This window comes from Cyprinodon variegatus, unplaced genomic scaffold, assembly GCF_000732505.1.
Source record: "Cyprinodon variegatus isolate N-32 unplaced genomic scaffold, C_variegatus-1.0 Scaffold25, whole genome shotgun sequence".
Classification (NCBI taxonomy): domain Eukaryota; kingdom Metazoa; phylum Chordata; class Actinopteri; order Cyprinodontiformes; family Cyprinodontidae; genus Cyprinodon; species Cyprinodon variegatus.
In genome coordinates this window covers 361,721-386,226 of record NW_015150478.1, presented here as the reverse complement: position 1 = coordinate 386,226, position 24,506 = coordinate 361,721, and the positions used below count along the sequence as shown (strand labels likewise).

Genomic DNA, 24,506 nt, shown 5'->3' with positions numbered 1-24,506 from the left:
GCGCGCGCTTTCAGGAAATCCTATACACTACTGTTTATGCTCTAAAAACATTCTAAATGACTTCGTTTCGAGTAAATTCTGGATGCTCATTTGGATGATACAGTTTTTTAAATACTCAAAAAATCTTTAAAAATCTGAATACAAGGAAAACATACGGCTTGCTTTTAATATGAAATATGTTATAACTTCCAAAATTAAGAGCAATACAGCTAACTTGACCGTTGTCCGGCACACAGCCTCCACCAAGTGGGTAAGCCTTTAAAAGTCATTGCTTAATGTTAAGCTCAGAAGAGTAGGATCCAATGTTCAAACAGATTTCTCGAACCGTTTATTAAAAATCAGAGTGAGCGGCGTCCATGTCTAAAGCAGGAACCTCTGCAAGAAGAGACAGCAGGTTAGTGACCACGTCTTTCTGGACGTGGATGATAATAAACGTCTGAGTCACCAACCTGGTCTTATAGTTCAGTCCAAATCCAATAAGGTTGCCGTACAGAGAGTCAGATGTTGATTCATCAGTCGTTAGAGGACAGGCAGGAGATTGGAACTGAGCAGACGAATGTATGCAGGATAAACTGGAGGGCGAATTCAAAGCTGATGTAGGTGCCTAGAGAGAATCCAGAGCGGAGTCGGGTTCCAGGAATGGTTCACAAACAGGCAGAGATCTGGCAGGAGTCAGAAGACAGGTAAAGCAAACAGATAAGATGGGACCAGGCAGGCTCAGAGGACGGGAGACGGAATGGGTCAGGATCAGGTAATCAGAACTCAGGAATGCTAGAATAAGTCTAGACAATGGCTAGAAATATTCTGGCACTGATGACTGGTCTGAAGGCTGGTTAAATAGAGCCGCTGGATCAGATAAGCAGGTAATGAGAACTGGGCACAGCTAAACAGGTGTGTGAAATGAGTAATCAGACCTGGCATCAGTGCCCAGATGATAATACTTAAGGAGCTGGGTGATCACATAGTGCTGTAATGTTGAGTTGAGGTCAAACGGGGTGAAGAAAGGCCTTAAAGCTTCAGGGACAATCATTGTCTGGAGAATTATTTAGCAAATCCATTTCAAAAATATAAAGGAGATTGCATAGACTGCAGTTGGTGACAAAAAACAGACTGTTGCAACTTGGTTTAGGCCACAACTGTCTTAGACATATCAAAAAGCTCTTAACTGGAACAAGCAATAAAGTGACTGGTCTATGCTCCTAAATTTTTTTTCTCAATATTTTTCTTCAGGCTAATCAGAATAAAAAACATAGATTTGGAGGAAGTGCAATGAGGTAAAGAACCCAAGTTGCTCGATGGTCCAGTGAGACATTTCCACAGTCAGTAATGATTTGGGGTGTCATGTAATCTCCTTGTCTGCCATCTCACCCACCCCTTTCATTCTACAACTTCAAAGCTATTTCAGCCGTCTACCTGGAAATGTTCAAGTAGCCTAAGGCTTCTTTCCCTTCATAAGCGTCATGGGGATGCTGATGTCATTTTCCAGCAGGGCCCTGGCATCCTAACCTGGCAGTAGCCAGATTGATATGTGATGGTGGGTAGTAATTAGTTACATTTACTCCGTTATTTTCACTTGAGTAATATTCTTGTAAAGTATTGCTACTCCTGCTTGAGTAAAATCTCTGACTACTTTGTCTTCTGTGAGCAATTAGAACTATTCCAAAATCAGCTAAACATACAGTAAACAGTAACAGTGGAAGTTTGTTACCCTGTAAAAAGATATATACAGTTCTCATTGTAAGGATTGGTGTTGTAATGATAAATGTAATGAATATAAAAAAACATTTGTGCAGAAGAAATATTTTTATTTGTATTCTTTATGCATACAGTAAAAGATGTTTGCCAGTATGATTTATAAACATTAAATCTGATGGTATTATCCAACAGTTACTCAGTACTCAAGTAGCCTTTCTACCAGTTACTTTTTTACTTTTACTGAAGTCATTTCTTGGATGACAACTTTTTACTTTTACTTCAGTAAAAGAATGATAGAGTCCAGGGAACACTATGAAGGCCTGGAGGGAAGTATGTGGATCAAATATTAGGTTTGTGTGGCTGTTTTTCTCTCAGAGAAGCTGCTGTTAGGTTATGACATTGGAGGATGGACAGGCAGGTGAGTAAGAACTAATGGCTGGATATCAGGAGAGTGGTTGACAGAGGAGTGGATGGAGGATCCATGAGAGGAGCGGAGGAAGGAGCTATTAAAGGAATATTTTAAGAAGTGAGCTTATCAGTCAGTGGTGACTGGAGTAGGACTCAAAAAGAAGAATCCTAGAAGGAGGCAAACACAGGTTGAACTCTGGAAAGATCATATGGGGAAGTTGGCCTGATTATCATCACAGAAATGAGGATTATCTGGCATCCTTCTCACAGAGATTTCTCCCTTTTTTGCATCTCCTGAGGAGAGCTGATGAGCTGCAGCTGTAGGACATTATCCGCTACCGAGTAGAGATAAGATGAAAGGAAAAAAAAACACAAATAAGGAAAACCAGCCTCTGCCTCCGTGAATGTTACAGTTTAATTATTTAAATCAGTTTGTGTAAATACCATCTATATTGTATGTAAGCGTAGTAGATCATATCTGTTCAAAAAAAGATGGATTCCACTTTTACGCTCAGAGAAACAGCAGCCAGATGAAACAACAGAAAGCTGCATCAACAAATACAGGTGCCTATATATTTTAAAATCAAATATTTCTATCTCCTCCTGTACAGGGAAAAAAAGATTTTTTTTTTGGTATTGTGCTTACCTTAAGTCGTTTTGCTATGACACCTAAAAACTAGAAAGCAACTGTCCCTTAAGAAATGTGGCATATATAGCATGAGGGGGAAATTAGATATAAGCAGTCCAGTAAATCCCAATCTCAACAGTTTAAGGATTTGAATGTAAAAGCTGAGGTGGATACAGCCAAGCTGGGCCAAATAAAATGATCTTTTTTTTCAAAGCATATGTGGGGAGTCAAGATTTTATCCCTTTCTGAGTGTTTTAATTGGAACCATTTAACGTCAATGCTAACAGGATGCCTAATCTTTTTGGTATCACTTCCCATCAACAACAGCAGAGAAGTGTAGAGTGTATGTCTGCTGGTGATAGAAAGTAGGTTATTAGGCCGTTAAATCTTGTCTTAATCTGCTGCGTGAATCACAAAACTATGTAAACAAACAGAAAGGCTGAGGAAACTAGAACATATTCATAGCTGTTAAGTTGTTAACACTGCAGCCTCGCGTGTAGATGTGTACTCAATACTGCAAACTTTTTTTTCTTTTTAAGGAATGAATTATTGATATAGCTAAACACAGTGATCCTAAAGCAGTGCACCACATTAATAATTTAATTTTGCAGACTTCAGAATTGCTCTCTTGTATGGGTGTTAGCTTGGGTTTAATGCTCAGTTTCCTCCCAAGAGGCTGATTGAGGTGTTGATCACTAATGATTAATGCAGCTATTCAGGTTCTCCAGGATTTTTTTTTTTTATCTTACAGAAATTCACAGTTAAAATAACCTAAAATAAGACTAAGAATCATTTTCACCTCTAAGTAGGTCCAAAGACCTTATGATCCCTTCACAGTTCTTATATGTCTCTCCATTTCTGCCCACCTTGAAGCTTGAGGCTGGAGTTCCACTTCCCAGCCCCATGGAGCTGATGGGGAAGATCCTGGTGAAAAACAAGAAGAAACATCATAAAACTGACGGCAGCACCAAGAAGAAGCTCTCTGAGCAGGTTTCCAACACCTATAGTGATTCTTCCAGCGTATGTGAGCCATCCTCCCCTAGTGCAGGTATGGCACCCATGATATCGCGCAACAGATTAAAAAAAGAATAATACACCAAGGTATTATTGTGACCTACTGTATGTTTTATGATGTAAATTGTAACTATCTGGCTCCATTTGTGCTGTGGACCAAAACTTCTCTACTGCCCAGAGACTGAAGCAGCAGAGCAAAACTCTGCTATTGTTCAGCAGTTTGTCATTTTCATGGCCCTTTCCATCAGCCCACGATATTACTGGCTGCTGCACATACCTTCTGGGGCTCCTTAAACACTAGCCAGCAGTAGCCGTCAACCTGTCTTCTTTGTACGTGTGAGCGCACATGCATGCCGCTGTGTGTACATGATGTTAGAAATTCATCACAGCTGCTCCCTGGGAAGAGTTTTCTCAGATCTGTTAATCACCACAATGGAGTCTGTGGCACATTATATTTTACTTTCTAATATTTGTGTTAGTGCATACAAGCTTTACTGTTCATTTATGTTTGCATTTTGCATCCCTATCTTTATTTGTGCAGTTATACAACGGGATATCAAGCAGATATTCTCTGGAATTCAGGTTACTGTATTTCTTGCACACACTGCCCCCCTGTGGTAATACATGAATACTACAATCAGGAACCTTTGTAAGCATGCAGTGGCAATAATCAGGCCAATACCTACAGATACTATTACATAATTTATTTATTTTTTTCATTCATGGGTAGTGAGATCTAATTAAGGAAATAAATGAATTTTCAATATTTTAGTTTAACTCAGAACATCAACGTGCAAAATTCTAACCAAGTTTATTTGTTTGTTTTCTTTCTCCAAGGTTCAACTAAAGATGAGATGGCTGATTCCTCACAACCGTCTGATGGTGCTGAGCTCAACCTGAGACCACATGGCAGAAAGTCTATTGGTGAGTGATGACCTCAGCCTAAAATCTTTTGTGTGGTCCTCGTTAAGGTGGAAGTATAGGTCAGTTTGACCGTTATCTTCGACATGATTTCCTGTCTTAGTCTGAGAACAGATTTAGAAGGAGATCCTGAGTCACCTCCTAATTATGCATGCAAAGGAGCTGGGTGAGTTTCTGCTAAGCAATATTAAAATAAATATTAGCTGTCACTCAGCTCCGCCAGTTTATTCTTGTTAATGGGAGGCTTGCGTTGCAATTTCGAACATAATGGATGGAAGTTATAACTAGATAAAGCTATTAAAAAGGTTGCCTGTATTGAAATAAATTATTAAGATAGTTAATGTCAGCAATAAAATCTTTTAAAATGTATTAATGTGTTCCTAATGTTTTAGGTGAGGTGGAGGCTGAAAGCGATGATGATGATGACGATGATGATGACTGTAAAAAGGGCTCAATGGATGAGGTATGTGTGGAGTAGGTGGCATCAATTAAAATGCTTTTAAAATATATTCATAGCTTAGGTTATGTTTTTGTAAATTATTGTTTTTATACATCACATTTTTCTTATTTTATATTTTTTGTTTTATTTTGATCGACAGGGCGATCCGAAGTAGTGCCTCACTAAGTGGTGGAGGGAGAATGATTTATGTCTTTTTTATATGTATTTTAGGCTTTACAGGTAGAAACTTCAAATTGTGGTTGCTAGTTTTTATAAGCCTTACTGTAATCAGTTTAAGGGTTGATTTATCATCTCTACACCTCTTTGAAATAAAACTTCTGCTAATTCTTCTTAGCGAAATAGTTTAAGTTTTATCTAATTAGATGTATGCCACAAACATACCTTAGTCAATATTACCTATTTATTTAATTAGCATCCATTTAGGCTCTGTGTCAGCATTATATTTGCTGACACGTGTTTAATGCAGCACAGAAATGCTTAAGAGGTTAATGTGGTAAATTATTTAATTGCCAAAACAGTATACGTTGGCTGGAAGCAACTTTTCCATAAAATCTTGTTACTGCGATGTTTGCAATAATTAAGTACTGCAAAAAATGCACTACTTAATTAAGCAAGGTATCATTTTTTTTCATGATTATTTTTTTATTGCCTACCCTATTTGCCTATGGGGCTCTTTTAAAAGTTGTTTTGATGCAATTCCTAAAACTCATTGCATGTGTTTCTTAAATGAGAAGTTTAAGAGCCCTTAATCTTAAAAGTCAAAAATATTTGTATATATATCTTATTTCTTATTCTGGACTTTCAAACAAGCCGTTGGGCTCTATACTTTAGTTATGGGATGTCTGCAGGTTTTCTTTGAACTGGTTTTATTTGAAGTTAGCAAAAAAAATTGAAAATGTGTGAATACAAATGGATGCCGCACTTTTCAGATTTTCTAACAACTTCTGCAATAATTTCTATCTGGCAGTGATACAAAAATCATAAAAAAAATCTCAAGAATACTAACTGAGGTCTGAATTTGTAATGTGAGAAATCATTGGATGATTCAGGGAGGTTGAATTCTTCCCAAAAAACCCTGAATCAGTGGTTTTAGTTTTGATTATAATCTGATTTACTTTTTGTTTTTCATTTTCAAAGCTCTCCTCAAATGTTTTATGATTGTTATTTTTTTTTTTCTTCAATGTCTTGAACAATAAGACTGTAACAACTGATATCAGTTTCTTATATTACCATTAGTCATTCTCAGAATTCAAACAGAAAATTGAAAAATAAATGAATTGTTCCAAAGTCAAACAAACCATGGACATATTACCAAAAGAAAAGCAAATAAAGGGACAAATCCAAAGCAGAGAGCCGATACATTTCAGCCCAAAGGGAGCCTTTCTTCTTCCACAGATGCTTTGTTGAAGGTTAATGCAGTGTGCAACCATCAGTATCAGTCTTTACTGCGCTGGACTTGAAACCTATCTGAGTAATTTTCTGCTAACAGCTTTAGAGGCTTCAGAGAGGCCTTTAAACCAGAAAGTTTCTTTAAGCTACCAGCTTGGTTGCTCCGCTGTCAAGACAGACATAAAGATCTGCAGCAATACCTTCATCTGCATGAGGCTGGATAATAAGAGATAGGTTTCATTTTAGCTTTGATCTGCTGCACAGGTCAACACGGGATACCTGCATTTATTGATGCCTTATTGTTTTGCTGTTTATTGACTGTCGTCTAAGTTTTTTAATAAGTGTCTCAGGTTTGCTTTCATATAAACTCTTATCTCTATCAAACAGTGAAAATCAAGGTGATTGTTTTGTGATCTTTGAGTTGAATTATAATGTAGCAAATAAAGGATAAAGCAAGGAGAGAACAGAAAACGGTCTTTGTTCCTCATAATGCTTTCTACGCTGTCTTTATGAAAATATGATGACCAAGGATTACGGACAAACAAATAGCTTGTTCAGATACCAAAAACAGAAAACATCATTACGTTTTTGGTGAACTGCTTGTTTGCTGTCTATTAAAAAGTTTTAGTATTTTTGTTTTTTTTCTGAGCCTCCCAACAAAATAATGATAATGACCATATTCTGCCTTAGTTTGACTAAGGCAGTGTTGCTCTCATTCAACTCCCAACTCCATGCATAATATATGTCTTATATACTACATATCAGCTTAAGAATCCCACATATCTGCTCCCAAAAAGTATTGTAAGTTGGAGAATATGTATTATTATCAGAGCATAACTCATGTTACACTATGCAGTTTCTCAGTCTGTACTGATGAAGATTGAGTCACGTTGCCAGACTGACTGCATAAAGTTGCAGCCAGACATACTTTCTTAACAGTTTATTTAATAGGCATTCAATTTCATGGGAGAACTCAAAACATTGAATATACATATTTACTTACATGTTTAACTCATTTTTTTCATACTGATGCAGTTTAATATTGTGAGTTTGAAAAAAAAAAAACCTTCACCTCAGTAGGCCCTGCAAAAAAGCAGCAAAGCATCCCTGTCAGCGATTCACAAAGTACATTACATTTCCCTATTTTTATACTTATTTAGCTTGCCTTTTTCAAAATCAAGGCAAGATCAACAATAGTGCCTCTTATATCAATTGTGTCTGTTTATGTGCAGGGCACAGCAGGCAGTGAGGCATTCGCTACAGAGGAAATGTCAAACCTGGTGCTCTACATCCAGCCGGTCAAGTTTTACTGCTTCGAGACATCTAAAAGTAAGTAGGATCAGTTACATTTTTTACAAGTTCAAGAATAAATGTAAATCCCCAGCCTTGATTTAAATATATACTGAAGCATACAAAAGGTATTATCTTCACTAAATTTTGCATTCCATATAAACCTTTGCTAAAAACTTTGAGAAACATCCAACATATAATATAGAAAAAAGAGAATTTGAAAGGTATGCAGTTGCTCAAATTCATGTTCCCATGTCAATCCGCAGAGGTCAACCGGAGCTTCCAGATGTCCTCCTTTGTAGAGACCAAAGCTTTGGAGCTTCTGACTAAATCACCGGTAGAGTTTGTAGAGTATCCTTATTTAAGCACAACTGTCTGCTGTTTAAGGCCTGTGATGTGTTTGTTGTGATGCTTGTTTGATTTCAGCTTTTGACGTAATAATTTGCAGCAGACCCACTACACACTTCACACTTCATCCTCATTCCTCTGTTACTATTTAGCTCAATAAAAGCCCCAGTGGGCTCTTTGGCAACATCTGGAGTTGTACATTAATATCTGTGGCTTCAGAGGTACAGTTTAGGCCATGCATGTGTTGGTGGAAAGACACAACTATTTTACTTTCTAATGATTGGTTAGTTTTGCTTGTTTTGTACTACTGTAATAAACAATCATTTTTTCCCTATTAATTACAGATTATCAAGATCACCCATAGTGACACAGATATGGTATTTTAATACATTTCCCATGGTGCATTGAAGTTTAATAGCATGCGTTTTTTAGACATTAACCAACATGTCATAAGTTTGATCAGATTTATTGATGAGTTTAGGTTACAGCAATCTTAGAGACTCAGTGTTGATCTACTGTAGCTCTGCTGTGTTAACATGAAGTTGAGGAACTAGGAGACTTTCCTCTTTCAAAATTGTATCCTCTTTGCGCACTGTTACAATAAACCTGTCAGTAAAGCAGCCCTATTACCGCGGTTGACTGCTGATTCAGCGTAGGTCTGAAAACCTCACATTGACTCTTAGAAAAATACAGAAGCTCAACCTTTATCTAGTGTGAAAATACAAACTTTTCCCAGAAATCTCTTGGCTTGTGGGAAGCTGTGCGTTTCAAATGAGCTGAAATGTTTCCATGTCATGGTCAGCACTGTTAAAGTCCATGATGAGGTTAAACTTACTTCACCGTGGAAACTGACCAACTCAGATTGAGCCTTGGTGGATTACTCTTGAACACACAAACTTTGTTTTGTCTGAAGGTTGCAGTTAAGGTCAGGCAGTTAAAATTTGGACACACTTAGAAGTTTCAGCAATAAAATAATCCCTTATGCACATCAAACCTGGTTTTAGGAGGGTGACGAAATGGCCTCCCCTAAGCCCTTTTAGCAGTTTTCCAAGAAAGCCAAGTCTGTGAGGGAAACCAAGATATTTAAATGGGATCTTAGATTTTAAAGAAGTGTGGTCTGATATCAGACTGGTAGAATTTTTCCTGTTACCAAAATCAAGTGGTCAGTGCTGAGGGACAGTATTTGTCTGTATGAATAATTTTTACTCTGCAAATACTGTAAGATAAGAAAGAAAATAGATTTGAAATTGTGTAACCAGTTGGACTCAATATAATCTTGTGTCATTATTGTTCCCCATTGAACAAACAGGCTCAAATACATAATAAAACCTTAGGTTTATGTCAACTTTAACCAGAGCTGTCAGATTATTCTCCCTATATGAGGAGCTGTATACTTACACTAGATTCAGATCATGCTGTTCTTCACCTAACTGATTCTGTTCAGATACAATAAGCTGCAGCTAAGCAGGATCTACCCTAAAGGTACTCGGGTAGATTCTTCCAACTACAACCCTCAGCTCTTCTGGAATGCAGGCTGTCAGCTGGTGGCTCTAAACTTCCAAACAATCGGTGAGGAAAGGCAGCACTATCTTTTTAAATACATCTAAATGTCTAAAAGTTGAATCCAGCATCAGTGTCCAGGAAAACAAACCCTGTCTTTCTCCCTCAGACTTATCGATGCAGTTGAACCTGGGCATGTATGAGTACAATGGGAAATGCGGCTACAGGCTGAAACCAGAGTTCATGAGACGACCGGATAAACACTTCGATCCTTTTACTGAAAGCACAGTAGACGGGATAGTCGCCAACACGCTGTCTGTGAAGGTGTGTGGAGGTTTCTATTGATCCTTCTCAGCCTCTGTAGGTTTGTCTGTAGATGTTTCCCTTATTAATTAACATGAGGTGATCTGTGGCTGGAGGGCGCGTTGTTTATCTATGTGTGTTACTCAGAATCAGGTTGGGGTCCTATGAAAACTTTACAATAATGATGCTCAGCTCAGTGAATACAGTATGTGACCAATACATGTTTTAGTAGGATCTGATTGTGAAATCCAGATTCTAATATACCTGAAACTGGACTGATTACAGATCATCTCAGGTCAGTTCCTGACCGATAAGAAAGTGGGCACATATGTGGAGATCGACATGTTTGGCCTACCAGTCGACACCAAGAGGAAAGCTTTCAAGACCAAGACATCTCAGGGCAATGCCATCAACCCCGTCTGGGAGGAGGAGGCCATTGTGTTCAAGAAGGTGGAAATCTCTCTGAAGTTTTAACTTTAAAACATCAAGTAATAAGCGTGAAATTAGAAAAAGTTTATTATCTCTAACATCTGCAAAGCCACGATGTGTAAATTAGCTCTTTAGAGAAGTCTAGTGGTGATGTATTATCAGACATCCTAAAAAAAAAAGAATAGAATATTTATATGGAACTGAATGTGGCTTTTGATCTTAGACATTTTCCCTATTTTCTTCCGTTCCCATGTTATTAATCTTGAACTTTCTTCTGAATCAGTTCAAAAATATCTCCTTTTGTTTTTGCCTTTTTATGAGCTTGTAGGTGTAAATACTATATAGATATTTAATAGCTCTTCATGTTTCATATTTCATTATCACTCCCACTCAGAGCTCAGGTTTATAGGTATTTTCTAAAACAGGTTTTCAGATTTATAATTCTAAATTATATTTTACATCTCAGGGCATAACATTTCTGTGTTAGAGATTTTTGACAGATACTTATTGTTATGCTTAGAATATGTACTTGTCTCTCTCATCAATATTTTAGTTATTCATTGTGAGCAACATGTTCCTATAATCTTTTACTTTATAAGTACATAACAATTCTCTCCACTTTTATGCTGAGTCCCTTTTCCTGGTTGTGTAATTGTATTGTTCTGTGGGCTTTTGCAAAAGGGAGGGACTTAAAAAAGTCTCTAAGTGTCAAAGATGCATTGTTTAATCCTTAGTCTTGGCCATCATACATTATCTGCTGAAATGTTGCTTTCCATTTTCAAAGTTTAAAGAGCAAACGACGAAAGCAGCTATTACTAATAAGTGCTGAAAGAGTTAGAAAAATATCCAAGAGTAGGTAATAAACTGTGAACTTGTCAGGTACGTGAAGGAAACAAATGCAAAAAAAACCTCAAAAGAACAACGAAGAAAATCCTTTTAAAAATGTATAATATTGGACCATATAAAAAATAAATTCAAATCAGACTGAGTTGCCTGAAGAATGTTTATTCCAACTTCATTTGAAAATTAAATCTTAAATTCAGAACTGCAAATAATCAGGGTACACCTATTCTTTTGCTACATCAGTTAAATAGGTCAGAAGTCTACTAAAGAAATTCATCAGGATTACAGGAGACTTTGATTTAGAAATGTATGATTAAGCGTCAAAGTAAAGGCTTAAAAAGCAGGGGATGTGCTTTAATCTTTTATTATCCCAGTTACCATTTTTTGGTAATTTGCATATAAACACCGCTTTGCAGGAGACAAGATAAAGTCATGTGGGTAGAAGTGGTCTGCAGGGTCTGTAAGGTCCACCTCTGTGCTAAAGCTGAGCGTAACTGCTTAATAGAAAACCACCAGTAATCTAATGTTGCTTATTGTGTTTTTTGTTACCAACTGTAGATAAAGTTAAAAAAAAGGTTAAAAAGTGAAGTTCATAACTTAATAAGCTAATTAAAAAAGATAAAAAGCTGATTCAAAGAGTTAAAGAGCTGTTTTACAAAAAGTAAAAAAATATATATTTCATGGATTATCATGAATGTTCTGAGGGTGAAGTTGTAAGAGAAAAGTTTCTTTCTTTTACGAGTGTTTTTCATAAATCTTTTATGGAACCACTCTGGATTTGGTTTTTCCATATTAGGGCAAATACCTGTTTTTTCTTAATTACGTTGAGCTTGATTTTTACAATGAAAATATGTTTTTTGTTTCCTTTAAATATCAAAAAATATTCGATCTGTTTTTTGTTTTTGTTCTTATTATTCAAAGTGTTTTGCTGATTGCCCTAAAAAGAGTTAATCTTAATCTTGTCCACATAAGCTCAGATCCTGGATCATTGTCTAGAAAAACAGCTTCTATCCCATTGATGTTTCTTGAACCTTTCTATAATGGGATCGTTAGGTTGTCCTGCCCACTCTGGCTTCACTGAGGATAGCTGTGTTTGAAGAAGGGGGAAAGTTTATTGGCCACCGCATCATGCCTGTTTCAGCTATCCGTCCAGGTAAAAAAAAAATTATTTAATGTTAAAGTCATTTCAAAAACCAGGTAAATAAAGATCCTTGTTTAGAAATTCTGAGCATTTGGCATGTGTTTCAGGTTATCGATATATCAGTCTAAGGAATGAGAAGAACCACTCGCTGATGTTACCGGCCCTCTTTGTTTACGTTGAAGTGAAAGACTACGTCCCAGACACATTTGCAGGTAAATCATGGGCGGCGAAATGTAATAAAGATCCAAGGTTATTATCTGACATTAACCAAAAGGTTTTCTCCCTGCTCTTTAGATGTCATTGAAGCCTTATCCAATCCTATCCGCTATGTTAACCTCATGGAGCAGAGAGCCAATCAGTTGGCAGCTCTCACTTTAGAGGAAGGAGGGGAAGACGAGGGAGACAAAGAGGTATATGAATATTTTCAAAACTTTCAAATATCAAATATGACTAATTTAACTGTGATATCTAATTTTTATATTATATATTTGACGTTTAAATTGCTTGACAGTTGTGCATAAATGTAACAGACTGACATAATTAGGGACCTATTTAAAAAATTGGGAATAAAATCCAAATCTAACCTCCAGCCTTGCTTTATTACAAGTTTATTGGTGTTTTTGTTTTTTTGTTTTTTGAAGTTGGACCCTTAGTTGCAGCAAAACTCCTAAAGGCATCATCCAATGTGAAACTTGATGAGGATGATAAGGACATGTTCAGTTAATATTATGGTGTCACTGTTTATACATTTTTTTTTAAATTTGCATTGAAGCTAAATATCAAGTTCTGAGTGTAAAGATGTCCACATTTTAATTTAAAACACATAGATTATTGTCCAGTCTGACTAACAATACGCATAGTCTCTGGAAAATTACACACCTTTTACTACACATCCTGCAACGCTTACATATTTAAACCTAAGCATCCACTTGACACTTGTGTGCAAGAATAGAAATGATAGATCTAACCTTTAGGGTAATTAGGTACTTTCTCCCTACTTTTTAGAACATTTTAGATTTCTGTTGAGTACATTTCATATTTGTAGATCTGTTTTGCCTCAGAAAGAATATTTACCAGAGTTAACATAGAGATTGATTAGTCAATCAGTTTCTTAGGCGAGATTGGTTTCTCTAACAAGGTGATGATTTTTTTAAGTTTTGTGCTTCAGTAGACAATTTAAGCTCTAAATCCTCTATCACTTCCTTTGTTTTACATCTACTGTGTGTAGAGAAGAATTGAAGATGCTGTTTACAGCTGTTTACATATCTGTCCTTTCCTTCTGTAACAGTCAACAGATATTCAGAGGGGTTGAATTCACAAAGCTGTTTGTGCTTGTAAAAAATGTGAATGGCTGATGGAGCCATTGTCTGCTTCAGTAAATGAATTAATTCTTATTTTGAAGTAAGGTGCGACACCTAGAGGCAAGCAGCAGCACTGCAAGCACACAGCAAAATCTGAGGCTCCCATCTAGTGGACAATAGAAGGCTGTAAAAATGGCCAGAAAGGTTTAATTACTCATATGTTTACAAAAAACCACAAACAAGTGCATCACATATTTGTATAGACTCATGGTAATTTTAATATTCTAGGGCAAAAGACACTAGTAGAGGATACAAATTTAGAAATGTGCTATTGAGACAATTAATTTACTCATAAAATATATATTGTTGGGATGTAGTTTATCAAAAAAGTGAGACCAACAAACACAATTAAAATTGTATAAACAAATGAAGGACCTGCACTTATTGCCTTCACAAACTAGAAATATTATCAGCTTGCTCTTTGGCCCATTTTAATTTGAGGTATTCATGAGTAATATCACTTCACCTATCTAGATCTATGGAGACACATTTTGAGGTTAAATCCTCCAGTAAGACTTCAGATCTATGTTAGTGTAACATAAGTTAGCTAAGCGTAATATAGCTGTTGTTGTTGAAAGTCCATGTCTATGTTTACCATAGTAGGCAGTTTTCAGCTGATGTAAAACACTCAATTAATTAATAGGAAGAAAGATACTTACTTAGTTTTAGAGCAATAGAATATTCTGAGCTGAATACAGGTGAACTAAGCCCTGCATTTATCCAAAGATGGACTTTAGAGAGGTTTTCAGAGCATTTTACAAAGAAGAATACAGTAGCTATCTCCAGGAAATGTTTAATAAGTGATTTATTTGAAAATGAAATGCATTGCCAGGAGTGAAGAAGGGCACAAGATATGCAATCTCCTGTTCGCCACATCCTGCTTGTGTTACAGTAGTTGGCTTTTCTACTTTAAAGGTTATCAAAACAAACCATAGAGCATGGTTACACTTGGACAATGACAGTCAGTGCTGTGTGTGGCCCTCCCTCTATATACACAGACACACACTAAATAGAGGCTTCATCTTTCTTTTGTTTGTTCTTTTTTGTTTAACAGTTTGTTGAAAATGTTATTAGGTTAAAATAAAGAACAATAAATACAGGGCATCCAAAGTTCAGACAGCTGCACTTTTACCACATTTAGTTATCTTTAGGCCTTGTTCCAAATAGTATTGAAGTGAGCGCTATGCTTAAAATTGTACACATAAAACCCAATTATGACAATTAGAAAAAAAGGGTTCAGAGATTTATTAGAAACAAAAAATGCAGGAATCACACTTAAGCAAGTACTCACAGACCTTTCTATAAAGTTCTGGATTGAGTTGAAGTCCATCCTGTTTCATCTTTGAGATGTTTCTACAACTTAAAGAATCCATCTAGAGTCAAGGCAATTGTCCTGAGGAACCAATCTGGGCAAGGAACCAGGAACACTAAAGCTTTAAAGGTCCCAGTTACCTCAGTGGGCTCCATCACGTGTAAATGGAAGATACTGTACCTAGAACCACCAGAGCTCTTCCTGCTGAGTGTTCAGGGGGGAAAGGCCTCGGTCAGGAAGCTGACCAAGAGCAATGATACAACACAATTTAGACAATTTTGTTTAAATAGAAAAATTGGTGGAGCAGATGTCAGGACACCTCACTAGAAGTGAGGGTCAGCCAACAATGTGTCTTCTCCTTTCTGGCAACTACTAGTAATTTTGAGCACGACATTTTAGTAGCAGCCCTGTTTCTCTGGCTGCAGCTTCGATTTATAGGCCTTATAAACCAGGGAGCATTTCCACAAATATAAGCAACACTTAATTTGCCCAAATAACCCAGACATTTCTGAGCAATTTTATCATCAAGGACAATTAAAAAAGCTAAACTAAAAGTAATAACGATTAAATGAGACACTTAGTGTAACATGCTGTGAAACAAGCAGCAATCTGTGTAAGCAGTTGGAGTTTGTCTTAATTGACATAATGCAGATAAGCAGCCAGTGATTAAGGAGGCTGCAGGGTTCAAAGCTCTATGGCACTGTGAATTATAGATTGTTGCATTAAAAATGTATCTAATTGGTTTGAGGCTTTGTAATTTAGTTAATTCTGATTCTTTTTTTGTTTTTTATAAACCAGTACTTGACCCAACAGGAAACGTTTTTAGGTTAAATTCATTTGCACTTCATATTGATCATTATACCTCGCACAGACCATTCAACTTACTCCACCAGAACAGTTTTAGTCATTGATCAAGAGAGCATCAGGGAAAAGAATGGTGAATGATATTTAGAATAAAAAGCAATAATTTGAAAAGTTGAAATGAGGAGAAATTTAGAAGGTTATTAGAAAGGTTTCTTAAAAAAGGCAGTTGTCCCTAAGGGACCTCTTTTATCTGCTTTGCCAGCTAATATGATCACCCTAGAGAATTACTTGTTTCAAGCTGTGACCATGACAACAGTGACCATATGAGGCAGAGCATAACAAGGCGGGGCATAAATGTGGCGAGGGAGCAGAAAGGGAGCACAGACCTGGCTAAAAGACAGGACGGCACTTGGTGTGAACTCAGCTGCTGGGATTAAGTACTAACAGGAATGCTAAGAGTGGGCTACCAGCGATATGTCTACAAACTGTCCTGGACAGCGATGGTAAAAGAACTCAACTCTGAACTAGTTAAAAAAGGAATTGGGCCAAAAACTATTTTTTTTTACATCGCCAAAAATCATCATAAGATTTGAACCATTATTTTTTGTTACTTAACCCTTTAACTGCCTGGTCAGCCAAGTGGTTGACCGTTTGCTGGACCAGGCAGTTCAAGGGTTAATATATCAAAAACTAATTATTTGGTACTTTTGTAACTGGTGTCTCTGTCAGAGTTAAGCTTGACATTTGTGTTTGTGATCAGGTGGAAGCAGGAAGTGATGCTCTCCCAGAGTCTAAAGGGGACCAGAGGGTAGCGGTACCTGCTGAGAATGGACTGAGTCACACTCCAATTATCGCCCCCAAACCTCCATCACTGGTCGGCCATCAGCCTCAGTCTGCAGGTACAACACTGAATCAGTTATTCTCTAATTTATTGTAAATTAGGACCAAATATTCTGTGACTATCTTAACTTTATGTGTCTGGAGGAACAGGTTCACTGAAACCATCGGTGAAGACGGAAGACATCATTCAGAGTGTCCTCACTGGTAGGGTTGAACATAATCTAAATAGTTAGTTTTAAAAATAGTCACATGATACTCCAGAAAAACCTCCAAGCCAAAATTTGCATATCATTATATTCCAGTTTCTATTATTAGCAAATATTTTCATGGAAGCCTTCCTAAATTTTACATGTAAAGTCTGTAAGTTACAAATCATCCCCCATTTTTCTTTTCTGCTCCATTCTTTCTGTTCAGAGCTGGAGGCTCAGACGGTGGAGGAGCTGAAGCAGCAGAAGGGATTTGTCCGAGAGCAGCGGAAGCAGTACAAGGAGATGAAGGAGCTGGTTAGAAAACACCACCGTAAGACAAGCGAGCTGATCAAGGAGCATACAGCTCGCGTTTCTGAGCTGCAGAGCCAGCATCAGAGGCGCCGCTCCACACTGCAGAAGAGCCACAAACGTGACGGTAAGAAAAGGTAGGTAAAACTTTTCCTCTGCTTTGCTTCATAATTCATTGATGGGAATCCCATTGAGAATGATTGAAATATCTAATAACAAATGCATAGGTACAATTCTAAACCACACTTGAGCAAAATATAATTTTAACGTTGATAACATGATAATTGGAATTTTATATATAAAGAAAAGTATGACTTAAAATTCCGCTCTTACATCTGTTTCTTAGTGAAATGTTTTTTCAATCCTACTAAGGACGCTCCCCTCAATCTCTCTGTAAGAAGGTTTTAGTTCAAATGTGAATGTGTAACAAGGTTTTTGACTAACAAGGTAATTTATGACATCAGCTAACATAAAAATGTGTTACACAAATGTTAAACAGCCTTTCACTTAATCTACAGAGAAAAACCAGACAAATCCAACCTTTTGAAGATTAAACATTTGGCCTAATCTCAGGAACATTTACAAGACTCACTATTCATTTTTAAAAGAATGATTTCATCATCCTACACATCAATCCTTATTTTAAAAAGTACTTTTAGATAAAAAAAAAAAACATTCCTTATTTATTCTTTGAAGTGCACACATTTTTATTATAAATATCTCTTACATTTAAGATATATTAATATTTACCACCTTACTAAAATGATGGTTTCAATCATTCAGTTTTATTTTTCTATGCCTGTAATTCTTTCTATAGTTTTACAGGAATCCTAATAAAAGGCTGTTCATATAAGTGTCTCTCACTGTGTTTTATATTCGACCCAAGTCGGTCCGAAAACTCCCTGTCAACTCTGGACCAGGAACTTTGTGAGCTGGAACAGGAGTGCAGCCAGAAACTGGCAGAGCTGAAGGAGCAGCAACAGCAGCAGCTGCTCACACTCCGCCAAGAGCAATACTACAGTGAGAAATACCTGAAAAGAGAACACATAAAACAGGTGCGTGCAACACATACATGTCGTAATGTCAACAATGGGTGGTGAGGTTGCTCGAGGACCCAGATGCAGAGACGAGTGAAGCAGAGATGAGTTCTGAGAGGTTTAATTGCAGACCAAAGGGAGCAGAGGCAGAAATCCAACTTAAAGTATTAAACAAACCAAAATCATGGAGACATCAGGGGAAAAAACAAGTCTGAGGAGCCAGGGAGAGACGAGCAGGGTAGACAATACAGCAACGAGAAGGAACCAGCACTGAGTGACTGCAGAGGTGGAGTATTTAAGGAGAACAAAACAAAGGTTGGACTAACGAGCTGAATGGGGAGCAGGTGTGGGTGGAACTGGCAAGAGGGAATCCAAGGGGAAAGAAAACAATCACAAGGGGGCAACAGAGAGTAACCAAAGAGTGCTAGAATATCATGGAAAATAAAAACAACTGATAACAGAAAACTGAAAACTCAGAGTCACAACAAATGAGAACCATAACACGTAAATTATTACACAGAGCAATATATATTCTAAGTGTTTATATTTATTGAGTTTGCTGATCATAGCGTATCAAAACCAGAATTGTTCTACGATCCACAAGGAGGAAAGCAATGAAGAAGCTTAACTAGGATTTAGAATCAATCACCTTTTAAGCATATTGATGGAAAGTTTAGTGGTAGGAAAAACTGCGATTGAAAAAGATGCACGACTCAGATAATATTTAGGAATATTTTAAAGCTCGGTACATATTCTGCTAGAAATGAGAAATGCGTTGTCAAACTATAAAAACGTTTCTTTTGCTTTGAAGTATTCATGTGAGAAGCCCAGTTGCTGAAGGTCTCCCCCAATTTAGCTTAGCTCACACACAAAAGGAAACACAACTTCACAGTAGCATTGTTTGTATTTGTAAAAAGGAAGGGAAGAAAAAAAAATGCTTTAAATTAATGTAACAGATCAGTGTTCAGGTTTTCACATCTGAAATAAAGATCGGAATTTTCCACCAGAAAAACAAAAGGGGACAAAAAATCATGCTCTGCTTTTTTTAACTAACAACGGCATCTAAATCCTGACCAGTCACAACAACGACACGGGATATGCTGCATGAAAAATGATTTGCTCAGATGTTGTGGAGAAAAAACAGCAAGATCCCCAAACATGGCACTGAGAGGGCAAACATTTATGGAGTATGTCGGAACCTGTTCAAGAGCTTTAAGGAGACTCAGAAGGGCTGCAGCTGGAATCAGAGCTCAAAGAAATCAAAACATGGAAGAGTCTAGATCCTTGTGTTAAACTTTTCCCTCGACAGTTTTAATTCCAGAAACATCCAAGTTTCTTAAGTTTTGTATGAAACTATAATCCAGTACACTAGATGTGTTTTTTATAGATCAACACCCCTCCCTAAATAAATAAAGAATTATGTTTAAGTCATGGTTCCCACCTTAACATTACTTATGAGCATCCAGAACCTAATCATGAACATGCAGTTACTTTCTTTGGGATACACTGATGCGACACTCAGACCACAGCTTGCCTTGACTTGTCTGTTGGATGGATGATGTGCTGACAGCGTCTAAAGAACAGATAGCACAAACAAGGGGATAAATGAAGGCTGCAAACAACTCCAGGTCATCCCCCTAAAGAGTTTCCGAGACATGGCTTTGCTGCCGGTGCCGATGTTCTGTCGGATGATGTGGAAAACCAAATGTGTTCAGGTCCACTGCTTCTGCTCAGTGAACACAGCTGAGGTGTTAGAAAGGTTATGCCAGGGGAAGAGGATGAGCAACAAGTCTAACTGCTGATTGATTAAATCAAAAACAGAAAATGTTCTGCTCTGTTGAAAGTATAAACCGTAAAATCGAATGTTTTTCTGTTTGTTTGGTCTGTTTGTTGTTTCCCAGCTGGTTGAGAAGCTGACAGCTATAGCAGAGGAATGTCAGAGTGCTCAGCTGAAAAAGCTGAGAGACGTCTGTGAAAAGTAAGATTGAGTTTATTAATCATAACCAGCAAACATAATGGATTTTTAACATCTCAAATGTTTTCCAACACTGGCAGAGAGAAGAAGGATCTGAAAAAGAAAATGGACAAGAAAAGACAAGAGAAGATCAACGAAGCGAAATCTAAAGACAAGAATTTAACAGAAGAGTAAGTTTTTCTAACCAGTACTTGTGGGCTTTTGCCTCCATTGTTTTGCTGTTATAATTTATTGACCACTAGATGTCACTGTAGACTAAATGTTTAAATTGGGTTTGTCCCTCTTAGAGAGAAGTTAGAGATCAACAGATCTTTTGTCAACGAGGTGGTGCAGTATATTAAACGGGTAAGCACAATCAAGTATCTGTTCATTTCGTTTCTTCTTAAATAAATATTCCTGATTCATTTGTTGGTATTGATAAGAAACACTGCCTTGCAAAACTAAATACGCCTTCCATCCTTATTGCTTATCAGTCAGGGTTACCTGGGGGGCTGTTACTTATTGCCAGCAGCTTATTGAACCACTGTTAAAGTGTTTACACGACCTTAAAGCTTGGATGTCTAAATTTTCTGAATTTCTTTGGTGGCAGCTCGTGTATACAAAATGAAATTTCGTTTAGAACAGCTCTGTCCATATGCAAATATATTTTTGCTTTTATTACATCTGCAATCCTCAGTGACTTTTCCTTTTTGTTTTTTGTGAGTTTTATGTTACTGGAAAGCTGAAGGAAAATGATCCATATTTTTCTAACGTCTTTTATAAACACAAATCTGTAGAGTTTCAAGTTTGTTTTTATTCTCTCCTTGCCAGGTGAGAGTAGGGCATTAATCAGAGAAGCAGCCAAAAACTCCATGTTGACTCTGGAGGGGCCAAGCGGTCCAATCCGTGGCCAGGTCAATTATTAGTGCTGCACTCCACAAATCCAGCCTTCCGAGAAAGTGGCAAGAAGAGCAAAAACGATTAGAATTTTTGGTTCAGCTAACCATTTTAGAGCTATTGACAAACAAGCCAGATGGTGCTCTAATTAGATGAGAACAAAATGAATATTTATTACCTACATGATGCATATCAAGCCAAGACTGCACAGATATGAGGTCAGTTTACACATCACGTTGTAGAGATGCTTTTCTTCAACAATGACAGAAAAGGATTGAGGATGTAGCTCAGAGGTCACAGATTAGCAGACCGAGGCCCAGATATGGACCCAGAACCACCTACTGGCTGATCCAGACCCAACCTGATATAAAACACTGTATAAACTTCACTTGCCCCTCATGTTCATATGGTAAAGCCCTTCAGAGCATCTGGTACCTGGGTGCATGTGGTATAAATTAGCCAATGAGCTGTGTCAGTCTGGGTTGCTGCTGCTGGTTAATTTTAGACACAGCAGGCAAATCTGTGGCAAGCCGGGTGATGGGAAAGAAGAAGACGATGACAGAAAGAGAGCAGAAAAAATGTGGACTGCTGGAAGAAGTGGGGTGAACTACTGAAAGAAAAGTGAAATGACTCAAAGATGACCCTGCACATTTTGAGTATGTTTGGTTCAACCTACTGCGGTGAAGCAGGATTCCCCACCATGTACTAAAACTGAAATGTCGATTGCAATGCAAATTGTTGTTGACAATAAAGTTGATTGATTGATTGATTGATTGATTGATTGATTGATTGATTGATTGATTGATTGATTGATTGATTGATTGATTGACCATAATCAAAAATAAATATTGATCCAGGCTAAAAATTAGCAACTTGATATGTGCTTTAGAATGGCTTTGTCACCAGTCAAACCCAGGTTTAAAGTGTTGCAGGTCAGCCTAAAGCCCACTGCTCTCATTAAGCCAGAAAAAAGAAAGATAAAAAAAAAGGGTCAGTTCAGGTGTTTTATTTAAAAAAAAAAAGTGAGTCAGGAAATTGTCTATATACCAAACTGAACGGTTGTTGTTCTCTACTTCAAAAACAATTTAGATTTTGAAATGAAAATACATTTTATTTTTTATATTTTTTATTTAAAAATTTAAATTTACAACATGAATGCATAAACACCCCATTTTATTTAAATGTTAAGTTCTGTTTAAAGTAACAGATTTTCTTTATTTGGACCCCACTGATTTTTAATTGGTTACCCCTGTTATACATTATGGCTTTAGAATGAATGACTATAGTAGAGAATAAGGGGTAAAACTGGAAAAGCAATGTCTTCAGATCCTCTATGCCCATTGTGACAGAGGCAGAGCTGTTGCAGAACAACAATGAGTAAAACTGTCTGTCCCTAGATGTGCAGAATTAATAGAGATATTCCCAAGACTCTAAAATATAATTATAGAAAATAACAAAGGAGCTAAAAACGCCAAATATTGCAGAATTATGATGCCAAAAATTGTATATTTGCAAGGCACTGTAGGTAAAAGACATCAACCTGTCTGCTTACATTTATAGCTGGAAGATGCTCAGAGTAAAAGACAAGAAAGGCTACAAGAGAAGCACAAGGACGTCCGGCAGCAGATCTTGGATGAAAAGCCAAAGGTGAGTTTGCAACACAGAATGCAGAGGTCTTTACTCATCAGGATACACTGATGTGTTTACACAGGGAGATAAATCAGCTGATTAGTTTTTTCTGTTTGTTTTTTTTTGTTTTTGTTTTTACAAGTTTTATTGATAAAGCAACATTTTAACAATGCTAAGTTCTACAAAGAATTAGTCTGCTGGGAATAAGCTTCATTATTCCAGTCAGCAAGGCTTCTTTTTGATGTACAGATATAGTTATACATATCATATGTAAACAATTCTGTATACATCTATTATGTACTCCAAAGTTAGAGCTACCTTTTTACTGACAGTCTTACAAGAGCTGTTAGATTTAAAAAAAAAATGAAATTATAAATAATCCTCCTCAAAGACATGTTGTGTAGAAGTCCATTACAGGTTAAGTAGAGAAAGCTATGTGTGTATAAATGTAGTATTTTTGCAGCAGTTTGTAAATGTAAACCTTGGAAAGAAAGTCTAGTGTATTGTTTTTTTTTTTTTTTTATATATGTAAATGTAAATGTAAAGGTTTATTTCAGCCACTAGATGGCGATCTGAGCTACCTTAATTTCATGCTATCCTGTCTGTGGTGAAAATGACCTTTATTGAGTACAATACAGTGTATTCCAACAGATTTTCTAAAACCATTAGTTATGTTTTTATGCTATGTTTTTGGTATCAGATTATGTCTAAATGTTTTATTGAGGACCTCTAATTATGCTGTTAATATGTTTGCTAAAAGCTGGGTTATTGCTTTATAACATTCACTTCCTTGTAGCTGCATAGTCTGGTGCATTAAAGCAATTAGTTACTAATACCATCATGTTTATGTATTTACTCTCTCTGTGTGGGTTTATTACTCTTGTTTGCGCATAGTCTGGGTAGCATGTCGGTTTTAGTTTCGTCACCAACCTTGTTCTTGCAACCTTCTTTGTAGGACAATGTTTCTTCAGAACGTGGTAAGAATATCCGTGCATCCTGGTGTGGAGCACTAACTCAGCATAAGTGTGACATTTACAACATGTAAACAAACAGGCCTGCTGCATGGCAACGGTTAAATTCCAACTATTGTCGTATTTTTTCTGCCAAAGATTTAAGCTAAAGCCGTTTATTATATGAAGTGTTTTGTGAGTTATTACTGCAGCATTTGTAGTGTATACCACAGCATTTCTGCAGCATAAGGGCGTGCAGATTGGCCTGTGTATTGTGAGATCACACCTCAGCAGTGTTCTTGGATTTAGCGCCCCATGGTAATGATGCTTTTGGCAACATCCTTCATAACAATGGCTACTTTGGCATAAAAATCATTCAGGCAAATCATTTCAATCATATATCTTATTTCTGTACCCATATCCCTAATTTTCTGGAACCCAAAACCTTTCAGATCCTAATAGGACAGACATTAATCTACTGTTATTTTTTCTGTTATAATAACAGTTTAATTATATGCTGTTAGTTAATCTGCTTTGGATTAAAATTTTTGATCAAAATGTTCTAATATAGATTCAAATCTAGCCATTATATGGTCATTTGAGGCCAAATTGAACCGTTTGTTTCAACAAGAAAAGTACTATTGGTTTGGAAAAAAACAGAACCCCCCCCCCCCCCAGTGTATAATAAAACATGGAGCTGGCAGCATTATACTGTTGGGTTAGTTTTTCTCAGCAGGGATGGAGAAGCTGCTGAGAGTTAATTAGATACAGGTTAGAGCAGATTACAGGGCAATACTGAAACAACTCCTGTTAATGTTCACCTTCCAACAACAGACCAAAACTATCAGAACTGTGA

General features: G+C 37.0%; 1 protein-coding gene across 4 annotated transcripts in view; it reads left to right on the top strand.

The window, feature by feature from the left end:
* plcb1 (phospholipase C beta 1) overlaps nucleotides 1-24,506 on the top strand; it is a 153,302-nt gene that overhangs the window by 111,626 nt on the left and 17,170 nt on the right. The window contains exons 14-33 of one of the 4 annotated variants that reach the window (XM_015395085.1): nucleotides 3,605-3,779; nucleotides 4,583-4,669; nucleotides 5,059-5,129; nucleotides 7,748-7,844; nucleotides 8,072-8,156; nucleotides 9,598-9,722; nucleotides 9,823-9,977; nucleotides 10,242-10,406; nucleotides 12,282-12,381; nucleotides 12,477-12,581; nucleotides 12,664-12,779; nucleotides 16,607-16,745; nucleotides 16,831-16,890; nucleotides 17,101-17,320; nucleotides 18,070-18,238; nucleotides 20,122-20,198; nucleotides 20,276-20,365; nucleotides 20,483-20,540; nucleotides 22,632-22,718; nucleotides 23,656-23,677. In XM_015395085.1, the coding sequence (XP_015250571.1) occupies nucleotides 3,605-3,779; nucleotides 4,583-4,669; nucleotides 5,059-5,129; nucleotides 7,748-7,844; nucleotides 8,072-8,156; nucleotides 9,598-9,722; nucleotides 9,823-9,977; nucleotides 10,242-10,406; nucleotides 12,282-12,381; nucleotides 12,477-12,581; nucleotides 12,664-12,779; nucleotides 16,607-16,745; nucleotides 16,831-16,890; nucleotides 17,101-17,320; nucleotides 18,070-18,238; nucleotides 20,122-20,198; nucleotides 20,276-20,365; nucleotides 20,483-20,540; nucleotides 22,632-22,718; nucleotides 23,656-23,677 (2,203 nt within the window). Of the gene's footprint in view, nucleotides 1-3,604; nucleotides 3,780-4,582; nucleotides 4,670-5,058; nucleotides 5,130-7,747; nucleotides 7,845-8,071; nucleotides 8,157-9,597; nucleotides 9,723-9,822; nucleotides 9,978-10,241; nucleotides 10,407-12,281; nucleotides 12,382-12,476; nucleotides 12,582-12,663; nucleotides 12,780-16,606; nucleotides 16,746-16,830; nucleotides 16,891-17,100; nucleotides 17,321-18,069; nucleotides 18,239-20,121; nucleotides 20,199-20,275; nucleotides 20,366-20,482; nucleotides 20,541-22,631; nucleotides 22,719-23,655; nucleotides 23,678-24,506 lie in introns of those variants that run through there. The other 3 variants (XM_015395075.1, XM_015395068.1, XR_001481859.1) reach the window with 3 other exon arrangements.